The following is a 21,849-nucleotide window of genomic DNA, read 5'->3' on the forward strand; positions in this document are numbered from 1 at the left end:
ATCGCCAGGGGCTTCTTTTATGTCATGCTAACAGCTAAACGAGGGCCATTTGTAAGCCGTTAAAGATTGCCTGATAATAGATTGAAGTAATCACTGTGTGTTGATTGCATAAAATCGTGGAACTAAAGAGGACGGGCATTTTCCAGACTTGCATTTTTCAATGCAAGAACACACTGAAGCTGCTTTTTTAGTTATGTTGAATAGTTTACTTTATTTGATGTATATGGGAAGTAAAGTGTTTGAAATACAGGGACAGGGAGTTATTTGAGTGTTTGTAAGGCTATAATTTCTCTTGGACCACCAAGATGATCGCTATCATCTCCACCCTTAAAATGGTCTCCTGTGAACAACAAGTGCTAATGGCTATGCTTTCTCCCGAAGCCTCAGAAAACAGCTCACCAGAATGAAAAATAGTGGTTGAATTAGTAATGATTTTGTGGTTGGTTTGATGGTTAAAGATAATCTGACGGTTTGAACTACAGATTGAAGAAATTCTAGCCGGCGAACTCCTGTTACATTCAAATGAGCTTCTTTTGACAGGTCAGTAGTGATTAACAAACGACAACAGATGTTTATTTCCATTGTTGTTCACCATTTTGCAAGAAATGAACTATAGGTCACTAATGAACATCACTGTAATTACTTTCATTTGGGTTAAGTCTTTAGCACATGTTATATATATATTATGTTATGTTACTTATTATGTATTAGTGTGGAAGATTGTTTCCACCATGGAATAATAAATAAAAAAAAAAAAAAAGTAATTTCAACTTTTTGTATCAAAATTCTGAGGTACCAAATTTTATAAAAGTGACGTGACATGACATGTGGACAAGTATGGTGATCCATACTCGGAATTTGTTCTCTGCATTTATCCCATCCAAAGTGCACACACACACCTGGAGCAGTTTTAAGATGTAAACCGAGATTTTAGCGAAAGAACAGAATTGTGAGACGTAAACTCAGATTTCTGGGGGGAAAAGGCAGAATTATGAGATGTCAACGTAGAGTTCTGCAAAAAAAAATTAGAATTGCGAGATGTAACTTTGCATTCTGAAAAAAGTCAAAATTGTGAGATGTAAACTTGCAATTCAGTTTATAACCTGCAGCTGTGAGAAAAACTTGCAATTGCAAAAAATATATATAATAATAAAACGCCTAAATCGTGATATAAACAAAGTATCTGAAACAATAAATAAAATCAGCAAATTGTGAGATATACACTCAGAATTCTGGGAAAATAATAGCTATGCGAACTCAGAATTCTAAAAAGAAAAGTCAAAATTGTGAAAACTTGCAATTGTGAGATATAAACTCACAATTACCTTTTTTAACTCTGTGGCGGAAACAGTAACAGCTTAGTGTAAGTACAACGAAATATGAATATATGTGCAAATAAATGAATCAAAGTTTCTTTAGAGATGATTGTTTTCTAATTATTTGAAGAAACATTACCTGAAGATCTAATAAAAAAATTAGGCTATAATATACTACCAGTCAAAACTTTGGAGTCAGAAAGATTTTTTATTTATATTTTTTGAAAGAAGACTCTTATGCTCTTATGCATTTAATATTGTGAAATATTATTACAATTTAAAATAGCTGTTTTCTATTTGAATATACTTTAAAAAGTAATTTATTCCTGTGGTCAAAGCTGAATTTTCAACATCATTACTCCAATCTTCAGTGTCACACGATTCTTCAGAAATCATTCTGAATCAATATGCTGATTTGCTGCTCAAGAAACATTTCTTATTATTATCAGTGTTGAAAACAATTGTGCTGTTTAATATTTTGTGGAAACCATGAAAAATATATATATTTTTTATATTATATATATGTATATAAATATATAAACACTAGAATGTACAACATGTTACGCTCTGGTAAAAATAGATTTATTTCTTCATGGCACAGAAATACTCAGCGTCTCGTACCTCTGACAGGACTGTTTGGTTTGAAGTTGGAAAGAAACAAGCGTACAATCATTTTGAACTCATTTTCTTCAGATTCATTATAAAAACAACAGCATTTGAAAGTACACAATAAAGGTTGAATAAAACTCAACCATTGATGTATGAAAAAATAATCATGACTAGGGAAATGTCCCTTTTAGCAATTCCTGTAAGGTATGAAATGAGTTAACTGAACTTCTCCATTTCATATTCATACTGAAACGGCCCTTTAGATTCTTTTTTTAAGAAAAACATTTCATGACAAGTTTCATGCAAAATCTTACAGTAACATGAAGTCATTACATAGACAGAGATGTGTGGACGTTTGTGTCGAGCTGCATTGCACTGCCTTTCTCATCTTGAGAATAATAAATACAGTCCCATACTTTTGTAACAGAGAAACAAACAATATCCATCTTCACAGATTTCCTGTGTAATGCTTATGTAGAAAATGACTTTTTCTGAAATGAAGCTAAACAGCTGGTGTCCCAAATCTAATTTTCTGTCATAATTGACAATTCGTCTAGCTTTAGGAGTATTGATCCGCAAAATGTGGCTTTGGAACAGCTGAGACTAAATAACAACCCTTTACAATGAAGGATGACATGCTGGAATCCTCAAAAAAAAAAGCAGTAGATAATGTTAACTAAAAACAAATGAGTGCCTGTTATGCAACTGGAATGACTCATCATATACCCGTAATTAATTTCATTGTGATATTTTCCTTTGTCAAACATCCCCTCTCCTAAATACCTACGTCAAACAATTGTTTTCCCCATTAGAAAAGACAAAATATCAAGCTGAATGGAAAAGGTAGAAACTCGCAGTACATACAACAACAGATAGGCAGCCGAGTGAGTATATTATTTTCAATAAATTATTATAAAATAGAGTTCTATACTTTTTACAATAAATTTCCCAAAAACAAAACAAAAAAAAATCAGTCCCAGCCAAAGTCATGGCCGGTCATGTGGTAGAACTTTTTGTTAAATGGCTTATAAAACTCTCGCAGTCTTTGAATCACATCAGGATGGATGTTTGGATGCGTGCGACCTTTAGTTTTGCCAAGGCAGTGCGGTGTGCTGTTACTTTCAGCTCTTTTGAGGCAAGGGAAGCCCTTGGCGGGGTTAAAGTGAAAGTGTTTGTGCGTGACCTCCCTCCTCAGGCCCAGGAAGTGCTGTACGCGGACCATTTCCCCGGCCGGGTCGCTGATGAGACGCTCCCCGCTCACAAACAACAGCTGGCTCATGGGGAAGAACTGCAGCCACTGCTCCAGATGCCTGGCGTACATGCCGATCTGCACCGCGCTCCACGAGGTGTCTATTAGATTGGCTGTGATGTTTTTGAAAGTCAAGCTCTCAAAGGACGGGATGTCGGGTTTCTTTGAGCGGGTCTGAGTATAGTCCGAGATCGCCCTGGTTACTGGGTCTCTAACCACAACTATCAGCTTAGTGTCCTTTGACATGGCGTGAATCCGGCCTGGGACCTCCTTGGTTACAAAGTAGCTTGGTGTCTTCTCCATGGTCAGCTGACCCTCCTGAGTTTTGGGCATTAGTTCCCTAGGAGCAGAGAGGCACAGTATCAAAGCATGGGTGAGTATCAAAGGACGATTCATACTGACAGACAGCACAGATATGAAAAACAGCAGGACTATCGTAGGACACACACTAGCACTAAAGACACAGACCCCAAAAAGGACAGTCTGAGCATCAGAAGGGACACCCATGGATAATTCAGGACTGTTTAATGAGTATTGCACCCAAAAAGACAAAATTGCATTTTGCAGAAGTTTGTATCCAGTGTATTTAGTGTATTTAAGGTACAACATATATATTACAATTTCCTAAATAAAATAGTTTTTGTGGCTGCTACAACTGGTGCTTTTGCAGATTTTGGCCACTTGTGCCATCCAATCTTTAGTTTGTACACTTACTTTAGAAACAAGTAAATGCAAAATCCTGCTATATAGTACACCTGTTTTATCCATTAAATAAATGTTTTTTTTTATGGTTTAATGCAAAATTGTTTAACAGTGTACTTTGGAATAATATGTATTGTAAAAGCAAATAGCATTCTAACAGTGCGTAAAAAAAAAAAAAAATAATAATCTGTACAATTAAATTGTCATAATTTGCTTTTGTTTCAGTACAGTAACATAAAAGCCACTTGCTGTATTTAATTTTGCAAGCATAGTGCCTTCATAATATCATACACTTATATACATTATAAATTGCATTTTAGAAAAGCAATTGGCTCACTTTTATTGATTGATTTACTCAATTTAATTGCTTATTTCTTTTTTTTTTTTAAAAGCACTGGGCTGCAATAATAGGTGATTTTCTACCTAAAAAAAGTTGTATGTTTAATGCACTATTTTTGGTAACACTTTATTTAAAGGTGATATTGTTACGTTGTAAATACATAAATAAGTACCGAGTACTATTAATTAACTACATGTACCTACTACTAGGGTTAAGATTAGTGTTAATGTTTGGTTTAGGATTAGTTGCTTGTAATTATGCATAATTTACTGTTATTACTATAGTAAGTACATGTATCATATAACTTATGTTACTTTGAATTTTTTTAAAATTGTAACATTTTCAACTGTTACTTTACAGTTGAGGAAAAACAAACAAACAAACAAAAAACGTTTTTCCCCTAAACTGTAAGTCGCTTTGGATAAAAACATCTGCCAAATGAATAAATGTATATGTGAAATAATGTAACCATGGTTTGGAATTATAATTACTGTGAAAAGTGATTTACAGATAAATCTAAACTAAATTTAAAAAACAAAATAATAAAAAATATTGTTTATATATCTAACAGCATTTTAACAGTTTAAAACATTTTACTTTATGTGTTATTATAAACATTATAAATGGGTACATCAACATTATTGGGGGTCCTTATTGTTAAACAAGTTTAAACCTCTTCTTATCAATGCAGACGTTTATGGCCAGAATAAGCTGAAATTGGACAATATTTTAAATCATTACCATATTTTTTTTAATATATCAAAACAGCATGAGATTGGACCAAAACTGTAGGGGTAATCCATATTTTCAGATCCAGAGCCAAACATGAGTAAATCCAACTAAATCTGAGAAACTACACAGACACTCAAAGTCAATATGAGTTATAGTGACTGGATCACTGCACTGTTTTATTTCAGAGTAGGTTTGTGGATGTGTATGTAGAGTTCATTTCACTCCCATGATGCATGAATCAGCAGTATCAGGCAAGATGCTGTAATTGGCAAATTAGTCGTTTAACTTTAGCTAGCAAGCAGGGAATGGCTGAACTAGTTTGAGCGAGGTTTACGCAAGACCAGACACTTGCAATAATGCACGTAATGATGGGAACAACAAATTCGGGGTCAATGCAAGGTCAGAAAAGGTAGATTGAGGACAAGATATCAACACTATCACATACAATCACAAAGATCATCCTAAGTAGTTTAAAAAAAAATGATTATATTATGATATCATGAGGAATATAATTTTCACTTTATATTAATTTTCACTTTTTCACTTTATATAGTTGTTTGAGATAAAATAGTTTCAACTATGAAATCATACCATATGTATATTGATAGCAATATATGTTTCTTGATCAGTAAATATGATTTCTGAAGAATCATGTTACACTGAAGACTGTTGTAATGTTGCAAATGATGCTGAAAATACAGCTTTGCATCACATGAATAAATTACATTTAAAATATAATCAAATAGAAAACAGTTATTTTAAACTGTTATAATATTTCATAATATTGCTGGCTGGGGGGTTACTGAATTTTGATTAAATAAATGGAGCCTTGGTGGTGAGCATAAGACACTTTAAAAAAAATGCTTTTTATAAAGTCTTATAAAGTCAAAACAGTCCAGATTAATTCTATGGATCAGAAAAAAGACTGACAATGCTCATAAAAACTAATTTATAGCAGTTCTGAGGGGTGGGGGATAATAACTTTCAACCAGGAAGAAAATGTTTTACAAATATATAATATTTACCGTTAAACTGTCAAAAAAGATTCATGTGCATACAGTTTGGACAAGCCTGTCAATTATTTTGCTTTAAACAACTATAAGTCATTTATAGTTGCCAGTGACAAGAGTTTTGACATTGACAGATGTTTGAAAATAATATTAGCGTGGGCTGAACGTAGGGAAAGATATGTTGGCGCAATTATTATGCCTGATAATGAGCTATTTATATATAGACACTTTACTAGGCAAAGACTGTTGTCTTAACCTCTCCTTCAAGACAAAGTTTAATAGATACTATCTAAGCAATTACTAGAATGACGTGGGGAGGTGGGAAAGGGTTTGTACTGGAGGAGGAAACTAGGAGAGGAGAAGAAAGAAGTGCTTTGAGGAGTCGAGGGATTGAGGGTTAATCCTGTCAGGGGGATTGCAGTGGGTCGAGCTCATTAACCACCTACCACAATAAAAAAAAGGGAAAAAAAAGCATGCGGGGCATCTTATGTAATCTAAACCTCTCTTGCTATTTCTCTCTAGACTCTCATCGTTAATAAGTGGTGTGAAAAAAACAAACCTAATGAGACAGCAGAGCCTTTTGTAGTGGCCCAGAGGGAAACCAAACACAACTGATCAAGCTTTCCACCTGGTCCCCAAGCAAAACAGACCTGAATCAGAACCGCATGCATTATTCATCCAAGCAGACAGACACAAATGTGGTGCCTTGTATTAAAATCTGAAGACATAAGCGCTGTTGGGAAAGGAGCAACAGGCTTTCACAATTTGTTGTTCTTAACAGACTCTGCAGCCGGAAGCAATAGCTGTCCAAACATCTTAATCCAGCATGCTGTCTTACAAACAAAACTCATTAAAGTTTGCTTCTGTTCAACAAGTGGCCAAAATATGCATGATTGGTAAAAAAGAAAAGCAATAAATGTGAGAGTGCAACTATATTTTAAATGTTGTGCTTCCATTATGAAAAAAGTGTGCTTACTTACTGAATGTGCACTTGTAGTGTACTTAAGTATACTATTTGCAGGTAACATTAAAGGGGTCATATGACGTTGCTAAAAAGAACATTATTTTGTGTATTTGTTTGGTGTAATGCAATGTTTATGCAGTTTAAGGTTCAAAAAACATTATTTTCCACATACTGTACATAATTGTTGCTTCTCTATGCCTCACCTTTCTGAAACGCGCCGATTTTTACAATGCTCATCGTTCTGAGAAGCGAGGCGTGCTCCGATCGGCCAGCTATCCAGTGCACTGTGATTGGCCGAATACCTCAAGCGTGAGACGGAAATGTTACGCCCCTCACCGTATTGTGATGCCGTGTCCCGGCACAATGACACAAAAAACAATAAAACTAAATTTATAAATTATTAAATTTATAAACTAAATTTAAACTGCATAATTACTGATTATAATGACATTACCATGTCTGAATTTGTGATCGGAGAAACCATGCTCAAAACTCGCATTTGAATCGTCAGTGGCAAATTCTTTAAATATGAAAACATACTTACAGGCTGTGAGTCAGAAGCGCCAGACTATCCTTGCAAAGTTGGAATTGCCCCACTTTATAGAAACAGCCTTTGTTTAAGCCAGCATTGTAGGCTACTCTTCCAGGTTCAGGAAATAGTCCTCCGTAAAATGCGCTGCACACACACTAATATTTGGGTTGAATTTGTTCTGGAACAGTGTTGTAAATACAACTTAACCACTGATTTCTAGTTGTGTCCTTTTTTGGAAGCCCAAACAAATTACTTTCACTTTCACAACGAAACACAGCGTCTCCACGACATGGCGCCGGCGGCAGCAACAATACTTCAGCGAGAATAATAGTTCCGCCCTTTTTCATTGCGTAAACATTGGGGCGGTGTTAAGCAAATCTCCCCACATCGTGATGTAGACATGTGGGGGCGTGTTTGAATGAGCCGTTTTAGGGGGGTGTGGTCAAGTCTTAACTTTTATAAAGAATATCTCTTTGGTTTTGAGACTAGTCTTTGCAACTTCAGAGATCTTATCTACGCACAATCAGCTTGTAACACTGAGAAACAGAGAAAGGAAATCTTGAAATTGCATCATATGATCCCCTTTAATGAAATACAAGGCCACTTAAGTGCACATGAAGAGAGTACACTTTCATGGCTGTTTATCAACAAACTTAAGTATACTTAAAATGTACACTCAATGTCAAATGTTTACTTTAAAGTACATTACAAGCTTAATTTTGATGTGTTGACTATTATACTGAAGCACGTGTAAAGCACATGTAAATGATTTTAACTGTAGTGTGATATTCAATATTACATTTAAAGTCATTATATTTTAAATGTACTCAATTACAAATATATTTAAATACATGACATACAGGTTTCTATATAGAAATATCAATAAAAAGCACATTCATCAGAATACTATTGCTTTTCAGTACTTCTTCTTAGGGCTAAATTGGCCCACTTTTTGGTTTATAAAAGTATATTTTTAAGTGTTACAATAGTAAACTGCTGTGCACTCACCAAAAGTTCTCCAAAAGTTGCCTGCGGGGAGACTCGGCGTGAAGATGAGAGTCACAAGGGTACGTTAAAACACATGTATACACTTTTCTTCATCGTCTCGTATGAATTATTTTAATGTTACTTGCACGCTTTCCCGGTAAAGCTGTGCTAACTAGTATTTTCCTGCCGCAGCGCGCGGGCAGACTGGCGGCGAGACTCGTTAAGACGAAAAGCACTAAGAGTTCGTTAAATTGTTTGGTCAACTTTAAAACACGTCATCACCTTATTTGTTTTATACCAATGTTATCTGTAAGGTATAAATACGTTTGAGTTAATAAATGTCTGTAAGAACATCAGGTGGACTGTATTTGTTTCATATTGTCAGGTTAATGCCTCAGCTAGAGATGATGCGTTGCGCAACTGCGGCAACTAGTTGAATTGTGTTAATTCATTCATTCATTCTTGCTACATAACAGGCACGTGCAGAAGGGGGGGCTTTGGGGGCTCGAGCCCCTGTCCTTTTTCAAAATTATTAAAAAGTGCCCCTCTCGGAAAAATAGCAATGATATTGTGGTCAATAAAACAAAATGCATTTGAATTCTAATTAACATGACAATGTACAAAACAGTAGCTACTCACTCAAAAGTCAGAAAATTCCTGTTTATTTTTACATATCTGTCAATCTGAGGCGTTGCTATGGGTTGCGTGCGTTTTCGGAAACCATAGGCTCTCGAGCCATATATGGTTCTTTCAGTGAGTGCCTATGGGTCGACGGAAGGAAAAAATAAACCAAACAATATTTTAAACATTTTTCATCAATAATCAAAGCTAGTGTGTCGATTTAATTAAAAATCCATATTATATATTTTAGAATATTACATAATCAATGTCCATTAGTCATGTAGCTATTATACACCAACCAATCATGATCTGGCACAAAAAGTTCAAATTTCATTGGACAATATGTGAAGTGAAGCGGTTATTTTCCGTTCTTATTCATAAATCGTTTGGTGGAGCAATCTGGATCTGCGGTTAGTCTCATTTTATAAATCAAATTACATCGCTGGGAAAAAGTATGCTAAATGACTACAAAAGCACTGCACAAAACCATGCAGCGTCAAAGTCACAATAATGGTAATCAGTAGGCATATTTATGCATGATATATACACCGTTTACTATTTGATGAAACTATCATAGTTAATGAAGCACAAGTACCACCTACAGGCCTATTATGTGAAGTGTGTATATGCTGGCGAAATTGTGACGTGAAAGGACTTTATTATATTACCATTTTTGATAATTATGCAGCATTATGAAAGTGTCTTAAGCTCATCAAGCCTGCATTTATTTTATCAAAAATACAGAAAAAAGCGTAGCCTAATATTGTGAAATATTATTACAATTTAAAAGAATGTTTTTCTATTTTAATATACATTTATACTATTTTAATAAAAATATAATTTATTTCTGTGATTCAAAGCTGAATTTTCAGCATCATTACTCCATTCTTCAATGCATGGTCCTTCAGAAATCATTCTAATATACTGATTTATTATCACTGTTGGAAACAGTTGTGCTGCTTATTTTATTTTATTTTATTTTATTTATTTATTGGAACCTGTGATACTTTTTTGGGGTTCATTGATAAATAAAAAGTTTAAAAGCAATTATTCAAAATAGAGATGTTTTCTAACAATATCAATCTTTACTATCACTGTTTCTATCAATTTAACAAATCCTTGCTGAATAAAAACTAATTTCTTTAAAAAATAAAAAAACAAATTTTTGAAAGCTTTTGAACGGTAGTGTATATTGTTACAAAAGTTATATTTTAAATAAATGCTGTTCTTATTTATCTTTTTATTCATCAAAGAATCCTGGAAAAAGTATCACAGGTTTTCAACATTGTTAATAATTCAACATTGCAAAAATAAAGGGGAAGTCATGGCCTAATGGTTAGAGAATTGGACTCGTAATCGAAAGGTTGCGGGTTCGTGTGTGTGTGTGTGTGTGTGTGTGTGTGCATTTGTTCACTACTCACTGCTGTGGGTGTGCACTTGGATGGGTTAAACGCAGAGCACCAATTTCGAGTATGGGTCACCATACTTGACAATACGTCACGACTTTACGACTTTACTTTTTAAAGTAAATTAATAAAGTATATTAAAATTTGATTTGATCAAATAACTGCAGGCTTGATGACTATAAGTGACTTTTTGCAAAAATATAAAATAGTAATGTATCCAATCTTTTGACCTATACAGGTCCTTCTCAAAAAATTAGCATATTGTGATAAAGTTAATTATTTTCTGTAATGTACTGATAAACATTAGACTTTCATATATTTTAGATTCATTACAACACAACTGAAGTGGTTCAAGCCTTTTATTGTTTTAATATTGATGATGTTGGCATACAGCTCATGAAAACCCAAAATCTCAAAAAATTTGCATATTTCATCCGACCAATAAAAGAATGGCCATTATGTTCAGTTATGCACTCAATACTTGGTCGGGAATCCTTTTGCAGAAATGACTGCTTCAATGCGGCGTGGCATGGAGGCAATCAGCCTGTGGCACTGCTGAGGTGTTATGGAGGCCCAGGATGCTTCGATAGCGGCCTTAAGCTCATCCAGAGTGTTGGGTCTTGCGTCTCTCAACTTTCTCTTCACAATATCCCACAGATTCTCTATGGGGTTCAGGTCAGGAGAGTTGGCAGGCCAATTGAGCACAGTAATACCATGGTCAGTAATCCATTTACCAGTGGTTTTGGCACTGTGAGCAGGTGCCAGGTCGTGCTGAAAAATGAAATCTTCATCTCCATAAAGCTTTTCAGCAGATGGAAGCATGAAGTGCTCCAAAATCTCCTGATAGCTAGCTGCATTGACCCTGCCCTTGATAAAACACAGTGGACCAACACCAGCATCACTGACTGTGGGTACTTGACACTGGACTTCAGGCATTTTGGCATTTCCCTCTCCCCAGTCTTCCTCCAGACTCTGGCACCTTGATTTCCGAATGACATGCAAAATTTGCTTTCATCCGAAAAAAGTACTTTGGACCACTGAGCAACAGTCCAGTGCTGCTTCTCTGTAGCCCAGGTCAGGCGCTTCTGCCGCTGTTTCTGGTTCAAAAGTGGCTTGACCTGGGGAATGCGGCACCTGTAGCCCATTTCCTGCACACGCCTGTACACGGTGGCTCTGGATGTTTCTACTCCAGACTCAGTCCACTGCTTCCGCAGGTCCCCCAAGGTCTGGAATCGGTCCTTCTCCACAATCTTCCTCAGGGTCCGGTCACCTCTTCTCGTTGTGCTGCGTTTTCTGCCACACTTTTTCCTTTCCACAGACTTTCCACTGAGGTGCCTTGATACAGCACTCTGGGAACAGCCTATTCGTTCAGAAATTTCTTTCTGTGTCTTACCCTCTTGCTTGAGGGTGTCAATGATGGCCTTCTGGACAGCAGTCAGGTCGGCAGTCTTACCCATGATTGCGGTTTTGAGTAATGAACCAGGCTGGGAGTTTTTAAAAGCCTCAGGAATCTTTTGCAGGTGTTTAGAGTTAATTAGTTGATTCAGATGATTAGGTTAATAGCTCGTTTAGAGAACCTTTTCATGATATGCTAATTTTTTGAGATAGGAATTTTGGGTTTTCATGAGCTGTATGCCAAAATCATCAATATTAAAACAATAAAAGGCTTGAACTACTTCAGTTGTGTTGTAATGAATCTAAAATATATGAAAGTCTAATGTTTATCAGTACATTACAGAAAAGAATGAATTTTATCACAATATGCTAATTTTTTGAGAAGGACCTGTATTTTTCCCCCCTCATATTGCCCCTTTTTTACATTTGAGCCCCTGCCCCTGAGGAACTCTCTGCACGTCCCTGCTACATAAGATACCTGTCTGTGATGCAATGCCCTGTTACACTGCATTTCTGTGTAATATTTATGGTTTATATAGCCGTGACATCATTATGAAGGTATTAAGAAGTGGATTAATTCATGTAGGATGCCATTGAAGGCCTAGGTGTAAAATGCACGGCCCGTCACTGATATCTATATATATCTATATACGTATATATATACAGTATATCTATATCTATATATCAGTATATATATAGATATAGATATATAGTATATACAGTATATATATAGAGAGAGAGAGAGAGAGAGAGAGAGAGAGAGAGAGATATAGATATAATATAGAATATAGATATAATTGCTAATGGGTGGTTGCTTATTGTCTTTTTGTCTACACAATATTATTGACCCTAGATATAACTTTGGACCCTCCATAAATGTTTGTGGACAACAAGCATGTTCTCCTCAACAAGCCACACAATTTCAACTTTCATATCTAGCAAATGGAGTTTGAGTTGCGTGCAAAGTTTAATAATTAGAGTTAAAGGTTTTGAAAAACTCTCAACACTTAGTATAAGCAATAGTGATGTTGCTTGCTGTAGCAACCACTACTAATAAATGAGTAAAAAATGAGTAAATGGGGATTTTAAGCAAGCCAACTCTGCAGCCAAGAGCCATACAGAGGAAAACCGAACTTCTACAGATAGTGATAAAGTCTTTACTAGCCACAGTTTAGGATTAAACTGCACTCTTGGACTTTAGAGAAATAAAGTTCTCCAGCAGCACACAGTGTTAAATTAGAGAGCCTGCTGTGTTAGAGGGCTGTTATTACCTTGTTTTGTCTAGAGGGAAGTGAGCTGTGTCTTCTCTTGAGCTTGTTTTTGAAGAGCTCTCTGTAAACCTATGTTTACATTATCTGCTATCAGGTAGCATGTTCAAAGGCTGTTGTTTATGCCTTTAAAGTCTCGGTGCTGTTTGAAGTTCCCTCAGGATAGTCTGAGATGCTGAGAAGATGGTCGTCACTTTGCAGCAGGGATTTGACGAGTTGCTGTCTGCTTATGCAACTGTTCAGTGGAATTTCTCAATGTTTTTAGTTGTTACAATCACAACTCTGATAGCACACCTAGGTTGCTTTTGCAATACTATATATTACAAGAGAAAACAATTATTTTAAATTGGAATAATATTGCACAATATTACTGTTTTTATTTATTTTTTTGTCAAATAAATGCAGCCATGGTGAGTATAACAGATTTATTTTAAAAAGATATAGAACAATAGATGCCAATGAAGAACCTTTATTTTTAAAAGTGGTGTGTTATATATATTTAGCCTTGCTGTGCACCCCCCCGTAGTGGCATTAGCTGCCATCTCTTTTAATTAGCTTAACAAATAACATTTAAAGAAAATTTGTATCCTGTCCTTACGCCTAGAGGTTTTGCAAGCCCTTTTAGCCATGATTTTTAAAATAGAGCACAGCACCTCGAACCTATTTCTGCTTAAGTATATCCTGCCCACCTGTTCACAAGCAAAATGAGTGCTTAACCTGGGTCATTTTAAGAAAGAAGAGACCCAACCTGTGAAGGAACTCTTGTGGGAATGTCACTTTGTCAAAAAACCCAGGAGGGTACGAGAAGTGGTGGTATGCAGCTACTTCAAATAATCTGACAGAGTTTCTATGGGACACGTTCCTGACCCGCATCAAAGCACAAAGTGGGGGCCTGCGGGTCCTTTCATGACCGAACTACGACGTCTTAGCATTTGTGCACTCTTATAACTCAGAATTTACATCTGTTTAAAGATATAGGACAATATTGGGAAAATTAAATCATTTACTTCTAGTAAATCTCTAAGACACTTGAGTTTTGAATTCTCCCTCAATTCAATGATAACATTCAGGGAAAACTTTACATGAGTAAAAAATATCAACACGACTTGTTTACATTGGACTAAACAAGGCCACTTAACTAGATGCTGACTTTTTTGTAGTTGCAGGTACAAGTCTGGATGATCAGATTTATTTTTTAAATGTTTTTTTTTTTTTGCATATAGGTTTTAGGTCAGCCTTGCCCTAAGCAGGCAGCATCAGTACTTCACATAAAACGGACTATTTCACACAAATATTTGAGTGTGTGCTGTATAAATGAGAGTATAACTTGAGTTAAACTCCATGTGAGGTTTTTTGACAGGAAGGTTACTTGCTAAGTTTTTGAACAGAAACACTTCACTCCCTTTATGTGCCAGTGAAGAGAAGAGCCAAGGGATTATTTTACGGAAATTATAAGCAACTGGCTTTGTGCATTTTCACACAGAACAAATCCATCATTCTAGTTGTGCCTTACCATCCCACACAAAGGCTAGCAGCAATTTTATCAGTAAACACAATAGCAAAATCTTTCAAGACTGAGGAAAAGTTACGTGCATGTTTTAAGAATCCCCTCATTCTGCTCCTCTCAGGGCTTTTTTTGAGGGAGATCCTGCTGGGTTTCTCAAGAAGCACTTTCACCCTCTGAGCACATTTGCATACAAAGTGAAGAAAGAAACAACACAATTCACTCTAATTGCCTGCTCTTTCTCACTGGGGTTAATGCAGAACCTCAGGGGTTCAACAGATCCTCTTTTAAAACATTCACCATCTCACTCAATAGACTCGCTTTCAATTTACTGCCAGCATCTGCCATCCACAAACAAGCTACTCCTTGTAACTCTATCAGACTGCTGGGATGTTTGCTTCGGAGTCAATAAGTATGATTGTGTCAGAGAAATTTTTACAGCGTCTGTTATTTTTTTGTGTCCTCACAAACTGCCATATTGTTAACATAACATTTTATGGCTTTAATAATCAAGATTACTTGAAAACAAGATATGACGATTAAATTACCATTGTAATACCACATTATTCTTTAGAATATATGAATATGGTAATAATTTAGTATCACTGTAGCTAAAAAAAAAAACCATGCATGCCATAAACCCTCTTAAACTTATTGTATCATTTTTTATACAGAAATTTCGGTTGGCCTCTAAATTATCAGCATAATCAAAAATTTGCTGAAAACCTGTTATATAAAATCGATGCCTTCTGTTGTCTGATAGTTAGATAGATAGTCTGATAGCTTTTTAGCAAGTATTTTCAAGATAAACACTTACATTTAGACTTACATTAGACTGAACTTACAGCCTGAAAATCATTTAAAAATGTGAGTACCAACAATGATACAGGCTTTTGAGCAATGTTTATATCTGTCAGTCATCACTGTATTGCATTACATTGTGTGTTTTGACTGTCACAATAAAGAGTTTGGATCATAAAATTAACTATTTAAATATGATTTTCTTAAATCTTATTGAGAAATTGTGAATGAAAACTTAAAATTTATATGCATTTTATACAAGTAGTCTGTTATACTGTTATTAAGATATCACTGATTAATATTACAAGGAATCAGAAATGTATATATTTGGCCTTATAAATATCAACAATTGCACCACATTTCATATTTTTGCTCAATTTGGTCCTCTGAATAAAATTGAGGTGTTACTTTGAGCTAGTATAGTAATTCTACCTATATATTTTCATTAATATTTTGTCTGAAGGTTCATTAAACTGTTTTCAATTGAAAAAAAAAAAACATTATTCTGACTAATATTTCAGGGTTTACATTTTACATGGTTCATATTGTAATACATAATTGTAATGTGTTAAGGGGTAAATAGTTCAATATTTGAAACAGAAACATAAATATCCACAAATGAATAGCATGTTTATTGAATTGATCAGCCTCTCTGTTTCTTCAAAAGCGTTGTATGAAAAGTCACACTGCATGTACAGTGTTCTAAAGCCCTGCTGTGCTCAGTCAACCTTCTGAACGCCTCCTACAGGGAGCACATGGACGCCTCCTCTGTGTTGGACTAACAGTGCAGCAGAGCTCAATACCTCCACAGGAGACTTGGCCACCTGGCTACATGCTTCTCTCTCCATGTTTCTGCTTCACAATTAGTCTGCTGGGCTCCCTGGATAAAGGGGCTCATCCTGCTCTTTGCCTCTTCCTTGTATTCCCACTGTGCGTCAATAGCGAAGGAACTGGGACTTTAGATTCCTCCACAGAAAGTCTATATATCAGCTCGAACAATAAAAAGCTTTGGGGTGCATTTTCCTTTGCTATAGTGTTTCCAACAGAATGTGTCAGCATTTCATTTAGTGTATATTGCTGTTTATATGAAACAAATTGCATAGTTTGATTATTAGTTTGAACTGTGATTGGCCAAAATAGCTAGAAAAATGCTCAAAATGTATTGGTGATAATCAATGACATTCAAAACATCCCGTTTTATCTTGGTTATATGAACATCAATAGAAACATTCCATTTTATAATTTTGCAAACATTAATGATTCTTGTGTTACTCTTTGAATGTTCTGAAACCAAAAGTAATGTTTAAAAAACATTAAGATTAGATGAACGTCCAACTGAAACATTTCTGGAAAAAAGTTCCATAAATTACATATAAATAAAATTTTTGTGGTAACGTCTTGAGAACATTATTAAAGACCAGATCGATAACTTTGAACTAATGAACTTTGAAGTTCTACTAATGTTACTGAAAGAACTTTTAGAAAACCTTGCCAGAACGTTAGCCTGAGAAGTTCTGAGAACGCTCCCTGTTAACTGGGAACTGGCCAAAACAACTTTCTGTGTTGGGGTGAATTCAGGTAAAATGGGACACTTTTTGCCATTGAGATGACTGGGGAAAAACTGTCCCTATTAACCTGATTAACCCCTATTACAACTCACTCAAAGCTAATGTAAAATCACACTAGGGAAAACAATTAATTTAATCTGTTTTCTCTATATGGCTGTCTGGTAAAGGAATAAAAATACTAGGAATCAAAGGTGAGGGTCAAACCTCTACGGACTGATAATGTTGTGCAAGTGCACCTGACTGTGAGGGGTGTTACACAAGCAGAGAGCGTAATGTTTATTTAGTCTATGTTTGTCTTGAGTCATTCCAACATTTTATCTAGGCCTAGTTCGCCATTACCAAACTACACTGTGCTGCAAAGAATTATTCCCGTAAGTCCAACATAACGGTGTGACTAAATATACATGTTTGCATCCAACAAGCTGCCTTTTCTCTCCCTCGATTTCTTTTAATGTAGCATATGCCTATAATGCCCATCATAAATTACATATGTGATATGTAAAATGTAAAATGTAATATAAAATAATGGGGCAGTCGTGGCCTAATGGATAGAGAGTTGGACTTGTAACCTGAAGGTTGTGGGTTCGAGTCTCAGGTCCGGCAGGGATTGTAGGTGGGGGAGTGAATAACCAACACTCTCTCCACCATCAATACCACGACTGAGGTGAGACCCTTGAGCAAGGCACCAATCCCCCAACTGCTCCCCGGGTGCCGCAGCATTGGCTGCTCACTGCTCCGGGTGTATGTTCACTACTGTGTGTACACTTGGATGGGTTAAATGCAGAGCACAAATTCCGATCACCATACTTGGCCACACACCACTTCCCTTTCCCTTAATAACAATGACTAAATTTTTTACACAAAACATTTTTAACAAGAAAGGTTTTCCGGTTCTGCAAATTCTATTACAGGCTAAATCACAAAGGTCATGGAAATGTATTTATAGGTCGTCGTTTAAAGGAGGTCCTTTAATATTAATAATAATATTAATATAGTTATATTTTATAATTTGGGTCCCACTTTATATTAGGTGGCATTAACCACTATGTACTTACATTTAAATTAATCATTTGATACAATGCACTTGTTGTGTACATACATGTTTTTACATTGTACTTATATTTTTTAAATACCTGCATGTAATTACATCTGTAACTAAATTCTGTAATTACATTTAGAATTAGACTGTTGAAGCATCCCTTACACCTTAACCCACCCTTAAACCTACCCATACCACCAAACCTGTCCCTAACCTTACCTGTATCCCACCTCAATAGCAGCAGAAGTGTATTACAATACAATATGAACACAATAAGTACATTTACCTATTTTTTGATGTAAGTACATAGTAGTTAAGGCCACGTAATATAAAGTGTAACCATAATTTGTTCTTCCGAAAACTTCACGAAATGTAGACCTAGGCCAATATGTGCAAGTAGCCTATAGGCTATGTAAAAAATTAAAACAATAGTCAACCTTTTGTTTGTTCTTCTTTCCTTGAAAATCTTCAACAGTGTAGTAAGAGCCCCTCAAGCTACACATAGCTCACAATATGACAATACTGACAGGTTTATGTGTCACTACTACTGGGATGAATATGAGCCACATAATTCCGCGGTATTAATCCGCTTTTATCCTGACGATATGATAAACGTAGCCTACATATGAATAACAGCGTGTTAAAAAAAACCGTACCTGTACCACTCGAGTCCTTTTTCGTAGTTGCGATCAAAAAAGTGCGGCTCCGCTCCCACCGCGCGGATATCAGGATGGAGGCGCAGGAACTCGAGCAGCGCGCGCGTCCCGCCTTTCTTCACCCCTATTATAATCGCTTGGGGCAACTTTTTGGTCTCGGACCCGTTCAGGTCACCTGCTACTCCCGAGTTCTCGTCATAAGCAACATCGCCCTTATTTTCCTCCCAGCCGTCTCCTTTGCTGTCAGCATCACTCTCGTTGTTTAGCAAGTCCCTGGACTGGCTTTTGAGGAACACCTCCAGGTCTTGTTTCTGGAGGGGTCGGAGTTGATTCCTACTGCTCCTTTCTTCCATCATGAAGCTCGGTGTGGTGGAGCAGTAGCCCACGCAGCAGTACAGCATGCACACCCACAGTGACAGCATGATGCAGAACACGAAAAGTTTGTTTTTCACCGGCTGAGTGGAGTGGCAGTGCGGACTATATTCCATAGGACTTTCCTGTGTGTAATGTTAATGTCCAATAGGGCATATTGGCAAAGTTACTTGCTCGTCCACATAGGTCCCTGTAACATGCAGGCATCTCCGCGGGAGAGGAAAAATAGGAGCATGAGTCCCCGGCAGATGTTGAATTCATTTCATTTTGCAGTCTAGCGGAGATGTAGGAAGTAACAGTTGTTATACTGGCACGGGCGCGTCTTTGCGCATCCCTCCGTCGCCTCCCACTGGCTCTTGTCTCTGAGTGAACGACTGGCCGTGAACGGTATTTAAAGAAGAGGGGCGTGTGATTGGCATCGGGATTGGCCAATCGGAACTCAAGCCCAAGCTCTTAAGGCTTAAGCATTTTATTAAATCATTTTTTATTATTTAGATTTAATTTGGAAAACAATTGCCACTCCTATTTTAATAAACAGGAACCAGAAACCTACCACATAATAGTATATTTCAGGATTCATATACAGAATAAAGAAATAAAAAAGTATGTGACAATTTATCCCAATAAAAAATGTCACAGCTTGCTTTGAAGAAAAAAATGATTGTTATTTGAGCTACAAAACTGTTCAAAATTTTGGGGTCGGTGAGTTTCTTATGCTCACCAAGACTGCAAAAATCAAAATACAGTAAAAAAAAATAATAATAATAATAAAAAAATTTAAAACAAATTGTGAAATATTATTACGAATATTATTTGAATAGCTAAAAAAAAAATAACTTATTCCCGCAATCAGCATTTATTTATTTATTCATTTAGAAGAATAGCCAGCTTTCATTTGAAGTAGAAATGTTTTACGGTCGCTTTTAGGTTAGTTTATTTATATAGCACAATAAAAACAACAGTTGTTGACCATTGTGCTAGGCAACAATTGTAAAAAAAAAAAAAAAAAAAAAAAAAAACATTTTGATCAATGTAATGCATCCTTACTGTATCCCTGTGACAACTAGCCCTGCCTCCCTTACACAAATTCATGTAGCCTATGGCACATTTAAACAATGTTATTTCATTTCTAATAAATAATAATAAATGTGCTGCACACTGGAGAAAATAAGTTGTCAGGTAGCCAAACGTGATGATTAAAATAATTTCACTAGTTTTATTCAAGTTACATTATTCTTTATTATGATTGAATCATCATGACTTCATTAGATGAAAACAATTGACTTTACGTTATAATTTATAAAGCACTTTAATAAAAATGAAAGTAACAGTAACTTTAAGAACAATAAGAAATATAAGACTCATCTCTGTCCTTAAGAAAACATTACAAGGATTTAAACACGAACATGCGATTTTGGTCTTAATTGCTTTGACAATTATAATGTCAAATGTGCCTTTAAAAAACAGAATACCAGGCTTTGCAAAAGTCTCTTCAACATGAATGACTTAAAGAAACACAAACCAATTCTTCATGCAATGAGCTGTGCAATAAAAATGAACAACAGTTCTTTTTGCTTGTTTAAGTGTTGTGAGAGAAATGATAGTCATCTCACAGAAGATTCCCGATGCAGAATTGTTTAGGCACGATTCCAGCAGATGTTTGTACATCTCCCGCTGCTCGTCTCTCGCTCTTGGCTATAAACATGTCACAGTGGCACCAAACACTTAGAATGAAAAGAGATGTAGGGTAAAATGATGTTATTCTAGAATAGGGATGTAAAGTTAAGGAACTGTTGAACTTGAGATCTCACTGTGTGTGTGTGTGTGTGTGTGTGTGAGTTTGGCCTCAGGTCAGAGGCCTTGGACCTCCAGCACCTGTAGCATTCTACAGGATTATCAGGATTACGTCAGAGCTGCCATGTCAATCAGAGTTTGAGTTGAAGCACACAACCGCAGTCTACTAATCCCTTTATCTCATCTACCACACGGTGTGTATATGTGTGAGACGACTGTATCTGCACTTCCTGTATGCACTAGTGTCTGTGAAACACATGCTTCCTGTCAGAACAACCCCTCCACAAATAAAAAGTGACAAAACAAACACTTACATCTGTCATAAACATGAACATAACAGATACAACTTGCTGTTTCATTGCAATTAATTCACTAGCAGGTTCTGAGTGAAAATTGTTTATACACCAGTTATATTGTGTGTTACATTTACAGTGAAGTGAGGACTGTGAGGCTGATCGAATGACAGCGATCATTGAAAGGTGTACAAGATCAAGACAGATGTCAAATGCTTGATTCTGGTTAGTAAATCTATTTAAAAATGCAAATTCGACATGGACCAGCAATTCTGGCTTTGTTTCAAGACCCATAATTTACACTGAACGTGGCAATCCAACACAGAGTTAAGTTTTTTAAACAAAATTTCTTTAAAATCAAACATTGAAATGTATAAAACATTTTTTTTACAAAGAACTAATAATAGACAATGTGAAAAAATATAATACTGTCAATAATAAAGGTTCCAAAATGGGTTTTTACAGTAATGTCATATAGAAGAACCATTTTTGGTTTGGTTTGATTTTTTATTTTGCCATTAAAACTATGCTGGAACACATGTTAGTTTAACTCTACTTTCACATTTTGTTTTTCCCTGCTGTCCATGACCCTGCTATGTCATATCATTAATTTGTTATGTGCTAATAATTCCATTACCTGTTGAAGAGTTTGACAAAGTGGAAAAAATGCAAAAAAAGGACATTGAGTGAG

The 21,849-nt window shown here is 35.9% G+C and overlaps 1 protein-coding gene across 1 annotated transcript; it reads right to left on the reverse strand.

The window, feature by feature from the left end:
* Positions 1 to 1,878: 1,878 nt before the first annotated feature.
* On the reverse strand, positions 1,879 to 19,435 carry hs3st3b1a (heparan sulfate (glucosamine) 3-O-sulfotransferase 3B1a). The gene is made up of 2 exons (XM_079402448.1): positions 18,700 to 19,435; positions 1,879 to 3,514 (listed from the first exon to the last, which is right to left on the reverse strand). Exons 1-2 carry the CDS (start codon positions 19,185 to 19,187, stop codon positions 2,896 to 2,898), a joined length of 1,107 nt encoding a protein of 368 aa, XP_079258574.1. The 5' UTR covers positions 19,188 to 19,435; the 3' UTR covers positions 1,879 to 2,895.
* Between the last annotated feature and the right edge of the window lie 2,414 nt (positions 19,436 to 21,849).

This window comes from Barbus barbus, assembly GCF_936440315.1.
Source record: "Barbus barbus genome assembly, chromosome: 4".
Taxonomy (NCBI): domain Eukaryota; kingdom Metazoa; phylum Chordata; class Actinopteri; order Cypriniformes; family Cyprinidae; genus Barbus; species Barbus barbus.

Bases quoted from the DNA above. Each gene is read 5' to 3' on its own strand.
- hs3st3b1a (XM_079402448.1), bottom strand. From the start codon at position 19,187: ATGGAATATAGTCCGCACTGCCACTCCACTCAGCCGGTGAAAAACAAA. The intron at 3,515-18,699 runs GTACGGTTTTTT...CTCTGCTCCTAG, and splicing joins AAAGGACTCGAGTGGTACAG to GGAACTAATGCCCAAAACTC.